This window comes from Canis lupus, chromosome 17 (assembly GCF_011100685.1).
Source record: "Canis lupus familiaris isolate Mischka breed German Shepherd chromosome 17, alternate assembly UU_Cfam_GSD_1.0, whole genome shotgun sequence".
In the NCBI taxonomy this organism is placed as follows: domain Eukaryota; kingdom Metazoa; phylum Chordata; class Mammalia; order Carnivora; family Canidae; genus Canis; species Canis lupus.
The window spans coordinates 32,191,096-32,205,727 of NC_049238.1; the positions used below are offsets into that span (position 1 = coordinate 32,191,096).

At 40.9% G+C, this 14,632-nt stretch overlaps 1 protein-coding gene across 1 annotated transcript in view; it reads right to left on the reverse strand.

The window, feature by feature from the left end:
• Positions 1 to 14,632, reverse strand: part of SLC8A1 (solute carrier family 8 member A1) — a 299,968-nt gene that overhangs the window by 19,832 nt on the left and 265,504 nt on the right. The window contains 1 exon segment of the mRNA NM_001304962.1: positions 4,525 to 4,800. Coding sequence (NP_001291891.1) covers positions 4,525 to 4,800 — 276 coding nt within the window.

Genomic DNA, 14,632 nt, shown 5'->3' on the forward strand with positions numbered 1-14,632 from the left:
GGCTGGGTTCTAAACTTCTTGCATTAATTTCTCTTGAATTTTGAGCCTGTTTTCTATAGAAACAATCTGATGTAACATAGTTACATGTTACAAGACCCAAGTCAGGATACTGCAAAATGCCTAGTTAGCACTACACAGAATGCATCTAAAATTTTAAAAGTATTGGCCTAAGTTCTGCATCCTAAAAGCAGGGATGATAGCAGAGAAAAGAATGAAGAAGAGACAATATCTTGCTCCCCATCACACTTCCCACAATAGAGGAGACTCGTGCTCGTAAGCTGTGCTTGCCCTTCTAACTACAGTAACCTGCCCACATGTATTCCTCAAGAATGAGACACACTATAAAAGTATCTATTGTTCCTCTCCCTCAATAATAACTTTAATTCTTTGCTGTCTCTAAGTGTTAAGAAGAAAGCCATCTGATCTGAGTAACCCATACTAAGGTGTAAATGACTGATTTGTACATTGATTTATAGATACAGCACATCCACACACACGTGCAAACACATAGGCATACAATTGCATTACTTATTTGTTAGCTAGGCACCTTTTTGGGAGCCAAAGAAATGAGAGATTGAAAGGGCAAAGTTTTCTGCTCCCATGAAGCTTCCATTTCAGTGGGCAGAGGTAGACAATAACATTCAAAAACAACCCAGAATATCCAGAAAGTAATAAAGACTCTACAGAAAATAGGGTGATATAACACACTTCACACTGTGTGGTTAGGAAAGGTCTCTTTGACGAAGTGACATTTAAGATGAGATATAATGAAGACAAAGAACCAGTCTTGTGTAAATGAAGGGGAAGGGCATTTTAGATGGCTAGTGCAACCTTGAGAAAGGAGTGAACTTGGTGCACAGAGGACAGTAAAAAGGCCAGTGGGGCTGAAGAACAGTGGGCAAGGAGGAAAAGAGAATGGAGAGACAGGCTGCAGACAAATCAGATTGGTCATTGTCAGCCAGGGACAGACTTCTGAAGTGTATCCCAAGTAGGGAGACCTTAGAAGATTGTAAGCAGAAATGTGGTCTGACTTACATCTTAAAACAATCCTTAGCAGAAGCATGGAGACAGACGGGAGGGCCTTGCAGCAGTCTGAGAGAACAGCCTACCTGGCCTTGGTGGTAGACAGAGAGCTAAGTGGGTCCCATCATGATATGATATACTTTAGGGGTAAGATCTGCAGAAGTTATGAATGGCTTGACTGTGGGGATGAGGAAAAAGGAATCAAGGACACTGAGGAGATGATACTGTTTTCCTGAAAAAAAGGCAAGATCTGGTTCAGTTCAAGGATAAGGCAGTCGGATAATGGAAATAAGCAGTTCTACTTTAGACATAGTGATTTGGTAATCATTGGCATGCTGGTGGCATTTAAGCTTCGGAGACTGGTGTGATGGGCCAGGGAGTGAGCCCAGAAGGGGAGGAGAAGAGAGCTAGAGATCAGGCTTTGCTTACTCCAACATTAAAAGGTAGAAGGAGATGATTCAGGAAGCTCCTCTTCTCTAGACAAGTAGCTCTGCAGAAGGGGAGTCAGGAAAAGAAGGCTCTTGCTCTTGCTCTCCTAACAGGTGTGGGTCTTTAAGGCCTTCTAGGCATACTAAGGTTGAGGGGGAGTGAAGACACTCAGGCGCCCCCTTCTGCCCGTAGATTATAATGAGCATTTGATTCACAGTAGTAGGAAGAAGCTGTCTCACCTGGAAAGGCATAAGCTCCTTTCCCCATAGATTTTGAATATGATGAAAAAATACTTTAGATGAGATATTTAAATATTTAATCCTGCCTCAGGGCAGGCCATCACAAGCTGAGAATCCAAGAGTCTCACCTACAAAGAGGCAGCAGTACATCAAACACTAGCTTAGAGCTCTTCTACTTTAGGAAAAGGGTCAAGACATCAGCCCAGAGAAAAGCTGGGCCTCAGGACCAATGCCCATTAATGGTAAGCTTTGAGTGAAAAGAATTAGTTTCTTTTATTCTTCCACCTGTAGAGACTGGGCTTTGTCATCTCGGAATAATAGAATAATTTTTTTTTTTTTGAGTCAGGAAATATAATAAAGCACTGCTCTGAATCATCAGGGTTCAAGAATAAAGTCAGAAATATTATGTTTGTTCAGCATCTTGTTCAATTTGCACAGCTGTTTTGAGGGGAATGGGATGTCTGTTTATATAAATATGAGATTACCTGTGAATATTGTGTGAGGAACACACTGCACAGCTAATATTGCAGCAAATTACAGGAATCCTCCTGATGACAAAGTAAAGAAATCTGTTTCCCCATGGGAAGAATTTATGGCAGTGAAGGAAAACCATTTTGACAGTGAATGTTTCTGTTGTTTTCTCCCCAACAGGCTTTCTTACCTCTTGATGCCCCTACCTGGGTTCTGAGCCCGTTTTAAGTGGCAGAACAAATGACTCCTCCAAACACTAAGGTTTAGTGGAATCCACATTTCATGTTATGGAAAAATGATATGGTATGGCTTCCACACCCTTCAAAATAATTTAATACAAGAGATGCACAGAGCTACTTTGGAAGACCAGTATATGGGAAAAGGAGCCAGTTTTGAGGTACTGAGATAAGGATCTGGGAAACTTAAAAAAATATATATTTTTAGAAACAAGGATTTGATGCAGTAAAAGCATTTTTTTTTTTTTTTTGATCATTTGGAAAACAAGAGATGCATTTGATGGGACCAACTGCTGACTTTCCAGAGAGGTAGGTTGATTTTGAGTAACTCTGATGAGAGACCTAATTTTGCTTTCATTATCATAATTTGCACATATTCTCCTCAAGGGTTAAACCCAGGGCCAGAATGTGTGCTAACTTGGGCACCATTTGATACAGTGATTTAAGCCTTAGGAAAAGTAGACTACAAAATATTTTCCTGTAGTAACCTAAGATAGAGTGATTGGTAACCATTATGTTTAGTTCTTTTTGGTAAATGTGTTCTCAAAACAAAACAAGTCACAGTATGAATATTTCAAGGTCTTCCTTCTGCTTGCTAAATTTCTCGTTATTTTTGGAAAAAAATAAAAATAAAGACCCAAATTGGAACTGATAGAAACAGCTGGTGTTGAGAGGGAGTCCAATCTCCTCTGAGCATCAGCAGTCAACTGGAAGACTTTGCCTACTTCTGGCCACTAAGATAGTAGTAAAAGGACCCACTAAATTCCCTGAGTCCTCCATTAACTCAGTGACACCAGAACCACATCAGGCCCCTTTATCAAGACACTGAAATGGTCAATCAGTTGGATAACACCATGTGCAATGGCTCACCACTATAGATCTGGACGTTTTTTTCTGGTTACTCAAGGACGAGGTATCCAAACTTATACTGGTCAGATCATCCTCAGCTATTCATAAATAACTAATAACAAAAGCTGGTGTTTTAATTAAATTCCTTCTATGTTTCAAATGCTTTACCAGATGCATAATTTATAGGTGTTTTCTCCAGTCCTTACCACAATTCTGCAAGTTCAGTATGATTATCCCTATATTACAAATAAAGCAAGGCTCAGAGACACTGAGATGATATCTGAGTGGAGATGATAGATATTCACAATTAGTGAATTCCAGTGAAGAGATATATACATGATTTAAACTGCAGTCGTTTTTTAGACTCAAAACCAAAAGCCAGGGTTAGCTGTGTATCTGTCAAGATGTCAACTAGTACTGGGGCCTGGGTCCAGAACCTTGGTTACAGTAGGCTCTGATGTGCACCAGAATTACCTGTGAACTTAAAACACTCATGTTTGGGTCTTTCCTCTAGATCTTTTGATTCTGCAGGTGGATGGTGGGTTACAGGCATTTGCATTTTTTAAACAAGCTCCCAGGTAATTTTGATGCTCACCAATGTCTGAAAATTACTGCTATCAATGTCATGTTTGGGAGGATGATTTCTTAGAAGGCCAAGCAAATATAATGAGCTACAGTTGTAGACTGGAAGAAAAATTCAGCTTATAAGAAATGCATGAAGGGACATCCATGAAATGTGTACTTATTCTAATTGCTTTGGCTGGGATTACTTATGCCCTGTCCTGATCAATGTCTACTTTTTTTTTTTTTTTTTAATTTACTCACATTAACATTTTGGTCAAGGGAATATTGTATCAGGTCTTCAGTAGATATTTATCTCAGTTACCCAACCAGTCAGATTCATGGAAGTCATCCAAACGTTAGTAAATATATAAAAGTCAAATTCTGTGTGTAAAGGTGATTCTGTAATTTGGGTTTGTGTTTTTGAAATTGCTGATTGTAATGGGAAGCTGATCTATCGATCTAGCCATCAAACCAATCTGTTCTCTCAGTCCCCCTGGGAATGCTTTCCTGTCATCATGATGATACCGACTAGCTTTCTAACCTTGAAAAATGCCATGACGGTCTTCTGGCAGTGACATTATTTATATCTGTGGGCTCTTGTCTTTCATAGGCCTGTTTGTTATCATAGTCCTTGAAACTGTGAGAAAGAAAAGGTCAAGAAGGCAAATGGGCTTCCACGTCTGGGGGAGATCATATATGAACGTATTCTCTACCTGGTACCGAAGTTCCAAGTGCGACGAACACTACCGCAGTCACAGAATCTTTCAAGCCGATGGTGCATCCAAAGTGGGAAGCCAGGTCTCCAATGAAAGCTGTCAGTATGCCAATCATGAGGATGGAGACAATGAAACAGGCCCAGCCATTCCAGTATTCTGTCGGGGGGACGAAGGCGAAGAGGACCTTCCAGAACACAGTCAGAAAATGCATCACATAATCGAAACAGGAGGGCAGCTTCTCCTCCCCACATTCATCGTCGTCATCATCTTCCCCTGGAGGGAGGAATGAAGCACATGTCATCACAACCTGTGCTCGGCGGGGTCTTCCTGTCTCCAACTCCCTCCTTCCTCGGCCTGTCATCCCTCTCCTCTGAGTAGCCGGGAGGTCATTAGAGGTGATTGAAGCTTAGGGTTTTCTAAGAGTCCATGATAATCAACCAATTTATTATTAAGCTACTGACACACTCCCTCATGGTTCATGGCTGAATGGCAAAAGCTTAAGTCCTCATCCAATTCTGGTTACATGCAATCAACACACCCTTTCTACAGTCCTACCACCTCCAGGGAGAGTTATCATTTTAGGGAAGTGAAAAGGATTTCTTCCAAAAGACTGGGAAGCTCTGTGCCAGGCTCAGAAAGAAGTCCTTTTAGACAAAAGATAACTATGATGGAGTTCTTCTAACCAAGGATCTTCCAGCTTGGAGCCTGGCTTTGGGGATTCATGGTTAAATAATCACACAATCACAGCTCTGGGCCCTACATAGTTTTTCAGCTTCATCTCTTGCAATTATTTCAGACTCAAACTTCACCCTAGCCAAACAGAATTATTTCTATTTTTTTTCAAACCATAAGTACTTTCTCCTACTTTTGTCCTTTACAATTAAATGTGTTCCGCATGTCCTAATCCTGCCCTCCCTACCTTTCCCGGCTCATCCTTTAAAACTCACTTCCTTTGTGAAATCTCAGACATCCCCCTTTGGCCTCCAGCCAGGGCTGGAAATTCCACCTCAGAGCTTCCGGAACCTCCTAACACTTGAGACACTAGATCGGTGGTTCTTAAACTATTGTCCTGGACCAGTAGCATCAGCATCACCAGGGAACTTGCTAGAAAAGCAAATTGGCCCTACTGAATCAGAAACTAGAGGATGGGGTGTGGGGTGGCTCAGGTGATGCTGATACACACTCGACTTGAGAACCAGTCTCTCTCTAGACTAGCCCATTACTCTCTTCTTCAGTTGATCATGAGCCCAGCGAGGGCAGGAGTTTGTTCATTTTTGTGTCCCTAGCACCTGGTCCCATCTCTGGCTTGTGGGATAAGCTGGTTAAGGGCTTGTTAACCAAATGAATACATGCACAAATTTCCACTGACTTTGCATAATATATACACATATATCCCAGTTCTGCCAATTACCTAACACAATTAGTACATTAAGAAATGCACCAAGCTTACTATTTAAAGGAACCAGGAAATCAATAATAGTATTCTAAAACAGAGACTTCATTTATAATGGGATATAATCCCCACTCACATATTTTAAAATTGGGATACTGAATGTCAAGTCTTCTTAAAGTGGTGGCAAATACAATTTCATGTGTTTTGTGCCATTTTGGAAAGAGCTGCTTGGGGACTTTGTTCACCACCTTCCCATCCCCACAAACCTTGACACCAGGGATATGCTTTCCTTTGTCCAACTAATGCAGCTGGCAGCAGGCGAGGCTGTCAGACTTTCCAGCTGACTGTGTAGCCTGAGATTACCAGCAAGGAGCAAATATGTGTGTTCTCTGGGGGACACTCAGTGGTGACACTGTCTGGTGCAGATCATTACTGGGAAAACCCTTAAAGCTGAGGAGTTTTGAGGGAAAAGTGCCTCTCACAAAACATGAAAAGAAGAATGGCTCCATTTGTCACCTGTCATCTCACAGGAAGAGAAACGAGGCAATGGCTTGCTCTTAGGGAGCACGTGGTCAGAATTATTATGCAAACACACTTTGGGGATCTGTCGAGAAAACAGTCTCCCCTTTGAGGCTTTGGACCATCTCCAGTGAACTTTTGGGAGGAAGCTCCCAGCAGATGAATAGAATCCTCTTTGGAGACTAGGTAGGTAAGGATCGCAAGTTAGGCCAGCTGATAGAAAAGTGTGTGACTTGCTAGAGTAAGACAGCATTGTTGACCATGTTAAAGTGACTGAGGTAGCTCTAATGCCTTGGTGACCTATGAAAGGAAATGAAAACCTAAGCCACATCAATTTCAGAAATAAACTTGTATCTGAGAAAACAAATTTTAAAGCAACCAATCACAAGCAGCCGCCTAAGCCTTTACCAAATAAGGCAACCACTGAAGCTATAGCCAATCAAATAATTTCCTTGACTTACTTCCACCTCTGCTCTATAAAAGCCTTTCTCCTTGTTTCTCTTGGCAGTGTCCCTAAACCACTCTGGTTTGGCTCTGCCTAATTGGAATACATATTTGCTCAAATAAATTCTTAAAAGTTTTAATGTGCCTCAGTTTATCTTTTAACAACCATTTCCTATAGTGTCATGCTGAATAGTTATTACACATTTCTAATATCTGGCCTGAAAGCAGAGATAATTTTAAATAAAAGCACATGTTATGGGCTAAATTATCTCCCCCACATTCATCTGGTGAAGCCCTAAGCTCAGAATGTGACCATATTCTGAAATAGGACGTTAAAGAGATGTCGAAGTTAAAATGAGGCTGTTAGGGTGGAGCCCTGATCTAATCAGGCTGGTATCCTTATAGGAGGAGGATACTGGGACACATGGACACCAGGGACGCATGCAAATAAAGGAAAGACTCTGTGAAGACACAGCAAGAAGGCAGCCCTTCTCCCAAATCAGGGAGAGAGGCTTCCGGAGAAACTAAACCCACCAACACCTTGGTCTTAGACATTTATCCTTCCAAACTGTGAGAAACTAAATTTCCATGGTTTAAGCTACCCAGACTGTGGTCTTTTGTTAAAGCAGCCCTAACAAACTAACACAGTCTCTTTGGAAGCCTCCAGTGTCATGACATTGATATTTAAGGCCAACCACTCAGTGTTTCTATTATCCATTCTTTTCTTGTTTGCTCATCCATTTCTTTGCTCCTCCTTTTACTTTTCTTTCTATTTCCCTTTCATCCTATGTTTTAGCTCCAGGAAGAGCTTACTATAAGAGCTGCAGTTGTTAGGGTTTATTAGAAAGAGGAGGAAGACAATCATTAATCCTCTAACTCCTCTTCTCCCCCACTTCCCATCCCAGAAAGAAGAGTTGCATATACCCTACAAAAGCTCAGGAAATGCACTAGACTTTATAGTTATATTTATTTTGTATATGATCCTTATGAGTTCCTATATTCTATAGTTTTGGACATTTTATTGTTTCATAAGGTATATGATTAAAACAATTTGGAAAACACTGAATTTTAGTCATTTATGGAAACATTATTCTGCCTCTAATTCTACTTAAATTAGCTAATTTGGGGTGTATAAGAATCATATTGTGAGTATGAGCATGAAAGCAAATAGTGAAATTTCTCATAAGAAATGACACTTATAAATCAGGAGTAGACATTATATTCCTCTTCAAGATGGAAATAATAACACCTTTCCCATGAGGGATGTGCAAGGGAATAATTAGATCATCTCTTCAAAGTGAAGATATTTCGAGATAATGATGAGCACGGTAGTTACCATCATTGTCCTCCACTTAGGACTGTACTGTGTTTCCCTGTCAGTTCTTTTTTTTTTTTTTAAGATTACATATTTATTCATGAGAGACACAGAGAGAGAGAGAGAGAGAGAAAGAGAGAGAGAGGTAGAGACACAGGCAGAGGGAGAAGCAGGCTCCATGCAGGAAGCCTGACATGGGACTCTATCCCGGGTCTCCAGGACCAGGCCCCGGGCCTTCAGGCAGTGCTAAATCACTGAGCCACCTGGGCTGCCCTCCCTGTCAATTCTTAATTGCTTAGTCAACATGCTGGGTCCTAAAGTTACAGCCTAAGCTTTTAGAAATAAAATTTAATCTTGCCCTCTGGAGTTATCTTCATGATCTGTAAGCATGCAATGCAAAATAAGTCAGTGTCTGAGAGAGAGGGACAGAGAGAGAAATTTCCTTCCCTTCTGTAGGGTTCCAGCATTACAAAGTATCTGAAATATCTTAGCACTTAAGTCTGGAATGGGAGGCCCATCTGCTTTATTGCATTTGAAAGTGGAAATGGCTTCCCATCCTTTTTCCTGGGATCACACTGTTCTTTATAAATTTTAATCTGCAACTCAGATGCCATTAAAATATTAAACATGACCACTGACTGCCATGTGTGATATACAATTACCTCGTCTTGGAGAAGGAAAAGGAAATATGATGTTCATTCATCACCATCAGGACTATACTTAAAAGTTTGTTCCTTGCAAAGAGCAGTGGAACATTAAAAACACAAACACAAACACCTGGAGTGTCTTTTATGGGATGGCAAAAATGATGGTAACCTGCCAGTTCTGTAGGTGTGTCAGCTCAGGCTTATTGGAGGCTGCATAATTTGTTCAAGTCCCTCCTCTGCATTAGCAAAGAAATAGGCAGTTTGGGGTGGGGGGAGCTTTCCTTTTATAGGATCCCAAGCAAAAGATCGGCTTATCTCAGAATCCTTCTTTTCAGCTTTATGGATTCCACTAATGGAAAGATAATAAGCTGCATTCGATTAATCCTTCCTGTGGCCCTTCAAATGGTTTCCTTGAGACATGCTGGACTTCCTAAATAGAACTACAAAAATAGCCTATCATTAAAACCACAGATAAAGGAGAGAACATCACTTCAACTACTGACATAACAACTTAGACTGACCCTGTTCTACGGCATGAGAACAAAGGTGGCATCAGCACCACTGATCATGAACAGGAATCCTGGGCTTGGCACTTGCAGATGACCACACATCTAATAGACCCGGTGTTAGTGTGCATCCCTCCAGAGGCACTCAGGGTTTGGCCTCAGGGAGAGCTTTGACAACCAGAAAAAGGGGCTACTGAGGTATAGTAGACTTAGTCTGTAGTAGACTTAGTTTGACTTAGGTCAGAAGACTTAAGACAATTTCTCGTTCTCAGCTTGTGTTTGAGAGCAGAACTTGACCTTCCTAAGTCTCAGTTCCTCATCTGTCAAGTGAATTTCCTAATTCTCACATTTTAGATCAGTGGTGAGGACTGAAAGAGGTGATATGAAAGTCTCTTGTCAAACCATGAACCTCTTTACAGCCAGATGTGCCATATTCCATCACTGCTACTTGTCAGAAGGAAGGAATCAATATGATCCGAGTATCCTGATTTTACAGAATCTATATTCTGTTTGAATGAGTCATTATCACCACTGCTTTCCCAAGCTGCTTGATTTTAAGAAAAGAAGAAAGGAACAGAGAGAGGAAATGATAGAGTGGCTACTAAGTGACAGGCACATAAACTAAACTTTTTCACACACCTAATCTAATTTAATCCTTATAATAATGCTGCATTATTAATCCCATCGTACGTACAAAAACCCCCTGAAGTTCAGAGAGTTTAAGTGACTTTCTAAAATAATCACAGGGATGTCTGGGTGGTTCTGTTGGTTAAGTTCTGTCTTCAGCTCTGGTCATGACCCTGGGGTTCCGGGATCCAGTTCCACATTGGGCTCCCTGCTCAGCAGGGAGCCTGTTTCTCCCTCTCCTCTGTAGCTCCCCCTGCTTGTGCTCTCTCTCTTCCTCTGTCAAATAAATAAATAAGTAAAATCTCAAACAAAATAATCACATAATAGGTAAGTGGCTGAGTTGGGATTTGATCTAATAGCCCAAGGAACACTACACATGATGTCTTTTTGAAGCAGATAGAGTTTAGCATCAATCACATCTTGATTCAAAGTTTGAATTTGAGAATACTTTATTTATTTATTCATTTTATTTCATTTTATTTTTTAAATATTTTATTTATTTATTCATGAGAGACATACACAGAGAGAGAGGCAGAGACAAAGGCAGAGGGAGAAGCAGGCTCCATGCAGGGAGCCTGATGCAGGACTTGATCCCGGGTCTCCAGGATCACACCCTGGGCCGAAGCCAGGTGCTAAACTGCTGAGTTATCCAGGGATCCCCAAGAATACTTTTAATGCCTACTGCTACATAGATACAATGTTACCTTTTTAGGAATTTGAAAACACTGTTGCACCTTATTTGTCTTGTAATTTATTTTCTAGATATGACATATTTTTGGCCAACTAAACACAGAAAACAATAAATAAAGGGAGGGCATCATGGTTGTGACCATTTCAGAATCTCTACTTGAGTAGAGCAAGGTCTAATTTCCATTTCTAGCTGTCAAAGGTCAGCCAGGTAGTTCTGAATCAAACACCCTGGTGTACATCTAGTTCTTTAGAATTTGGGAAACTGGCCTATATTGTCACCCGTCTGTAATGGAAAGCAGTTTGGGGAATGTATGCTGCTGTTAATCTGAAGGAAGGTCTGACTTTCAATTACTTCTTGGTACTTGCCTATAATTAGCCTATTTTTATTTTGCAAGAGTATTCTCCAACTAAGGGAATAATGAGAATGACCAGATGCTTTCCAGGAGTATGACAGAGTGAAGATAGGATGGTATCTTGCCAACCACATTGCCGTGCATATGATCCAGGCCCAGCAAGTCCTACATGACAGCCCATGTAATATAGAAATCAACAACTGTGAAGCTAGATCACTACAGTGGTTTTCTACATTCAATACACACTGTTCTGAGCCAAAGTTCTTGATGAAGTTTTATTCCTTTCTTTCCAAGTGTGGTTGATTTGATTTTGTGTCTCTTTAGTTTCTGAGCACAAAGATTTGTTGCCACCAAACAAATTAACAAGTTTATTTTATTTGATTGAATAGGTTTTCTCCTCCATAGCTATCACTTTTTTTCCTGCAACCTGATACACAGTCATTTCAAAAAAAGTTCTTTTCAGTTGTAGATTTCCAATTCTTTTTGATTTCAAAGGTTCTGACAGAATCATAAAATGTTTAAGATGAAAGAAACCTTAGCAATCTGAAAATTCGCCCCTCCTCACTTTAAAAGGAATACTACAAACTGTGATTTGATTGAATTTTTTGTTCTCTTGTTTTCCTATATCTCTCCCTCCCCAACCATCCCCCATTTGATACATGAGGGCTTGAGTTAAACCCAGTGGCTTTTACTGTCTTGATCACTTAGGGATCTAAAGACGTTTCTTCCCATTTCCCCTATTATATGCTTATATCTTATTTCTAGTGAGAAAACATTTATTCATCTCTTCCCACTCTTAACAGTTTCTATATGCACCCAAAGATTCATTCCCAAACAAGAATTTCCCTCTTGTTCTGGATTTTGGAGAAGTGCTGTAAACATTTTCCTATAACCTAATGGTTGGGAAGTACTTACAAATATGTTCTCTGATGAAAAGTAGAAGATATCAGTAATTTTTCCACCAAGTATATTGCATGATTAATCCTTATCAAAACACAATTTACTCAGATTCCTAGATCTGTGCATTGTCAAAGCATAGAGGAAAAAAAAATGCAGGCATTTGCTTTTATCAAATGAAACATATGGGTATTAGAAAATACTTGGACTTAAACCACTGGGAGGGTTTCAGAGCTTGCTAAGGTCAACTCTCTGCTTAACATGAATTCCTTTAAAATCTATCTACAAGGGGGCAAGGAGGCCCCAAAATGCAGAATAAAAAATGCTCAAGCCCCAAAATGCGGAATAAAAAAAAGTCTGTCTACAAAATGGTCACCTGTGCCACACTGGAGGGTCTCTAACTACTAGAGGGTTTATGATCTCACAATCCAAATTTTAGGGGCCCTGGCTGGTAGGTTCCACTCATTTTCCCAGGTCCCATAGGACCATAGGCCATATGGAATAGGTCCAATCTTGCTCCACATGCCATTCCATCAGGCAGTTGATTCCAACCTCAGTCCTTGCTCGAATTCCTTTATCAGGCTGGCCATGCTCCTCTGAGCACTAAGGCATCCTTCTTTTTTAGAATATGATGCATGGCGTTAAATACAACTTCAAGAGACACCTAACCCACCTGCACTGGGGAAGGTCTTTAATCTTGTGCATTCTGGACACTATTCACTTACATTAATGTACACATTGGCTTTGGTAGCCACCTCACACACCGTCCTACATATAACTTTTAAAGCAACAACAACTCACTCTTTCAATGTCATTTCTAGCTCTTGTCTTCCTTTTCCCATACTAGTATAATTGATTCAGGGGGACACAATGGTTTTTTTCTTACAGATTTGTTTATTTTAGAGAGAGAGAGAGAGGGAGAGAGAGAGTGAGGGGGGACAAGGGGGAGGAGCAGAGGGAGAGAGAGAAAGTCTTAAGCAGACTCAGCATTGAGCACTGAGCCTGACACCAGGCTTGATCTCATGACCCTGAGATCACAACCTAAGCTGAAACCAAGAGTCAGATGCTCAACCTTCCATGCCACCCAGATGCCCCACAACTGTACAATGTTTAATCTGTCCTTATTATTATTCTAAGAGAAATGATTCCTTACCATCTTTTCAGTACAGTAAAACTATTATTAGAATACCTGTATCTTTGACATCATGCCAGCTCTTTCTAAGAACTTTCCTTCTTGAAGCTTTCTCGGAAATGTATTTGGACTGAAAAAGTCTCTCTGCGAGCTAGTCATCCTTGGTGTGAGGCTTGCTGGTGGTCTCTAGTCTTCCTGCCCTACTGCCCTAAGGCAAAAGTCTGAGAGCAAGCTTAGGCATATACTGAGAGGCCCTTCTTCACTACCTAGTGGGGATTTGAATTAGTGTGGACACTCGATGTCTGGAATACGTGTGCCTGCATGCCCACATTTAAGTGTATGTAGTTTACTCCTAGATACTTGAAAGCTTTCTAGTTTTTATTCTATGCCCCTAGATAAATAAATATATTGGGTATTAACACCACTGTGCATGAAATGTCAGTTCAAGATTGCTATAGATTTGCAACTTGGACTGCTGGCCTGTTCTGGGATGCAGAGGACACCTCCATGGGCCCTGTTAATCATCCTTATCCCCCAATTCCAAGCCAGAGACAGCTATGGGCCATCCTCCTCCATAGGACCAGTGTTCATTTCAGTTCATACTTGAGGGGCTGGGGACCCGTGATATGTGACAGTGCTGGAAGGGACACAAGAAGGCAACTCACCCTCTGTGAATAACTTCAACTTCATCTGGAACAAATGAAACCCTGGATGAAAGAACAGGATCCTTACCAGCTTAACAGAATCCTTAATGTTAGGAAGGTTGATGCAAAAGATGTCTAATGTGTCGGAAATATTTCTCAGCAATCATGGCCAGTGTGAAAAGGATGAAATGAAAAAGGATCTACTAAGGAGTTCCAGTTCCATGTAAGTTTGATTACTAGCAGAACAAATCAGTTTAAAGCTGAAACCTGACTGTGTAGCTTAGCCTCCTTTGTCTTATTTTAGTTTAAAGATTTTATTTATTTATTCCTGAGAGACATACAGAGAGAGGTAGAGACACAGGCAGAGGCAGAAGCAGGCTCCATGCAGGGAGTCCTATGCAGGACTTGATCCCAGGACCTCAGGACCTTTGGCCCTGAGCCAAAGGCAGACGTTCAACCACTGAGCCACATCCCTCCTTTGTCTTTCAAAAGACTTCCTCTTTGTGCCCTAAGTGTACCTAAATCATCGCAGGGTGACATGATTAGTCATGTGGTTTTGTCCCAAGCTTTGTTTTCTGCAAAATAACTTCAAGTCAAGCTAAATATCTTGAAATTCAGTGTACTCTTACCCTTTACCAACTGTACGATTGACAGAATTGAGGCTCCTGTAGTAGAGAAGCACATGCCCTGTAGACATGAGCACCTAAGAAATAAACCTTCAACAAGTAGAACTAATACTCAGCAAGTGTAGATGCCTCCTGCTGGTTTAGATGGGTTAGTAATAGTGGGTGGTTTGTGAGCACACCAGGTTCTAAGATGGGCCTGAGGGCCCTGATAACACTTTGTAAATATCAGCAGCTGCGCCTGAATTAGCCTCCTAGAGTGTAGGAAGTTGAGCTTTGGAGGAACTGTTTGGGCAGCAATAACCCTGTAATTTT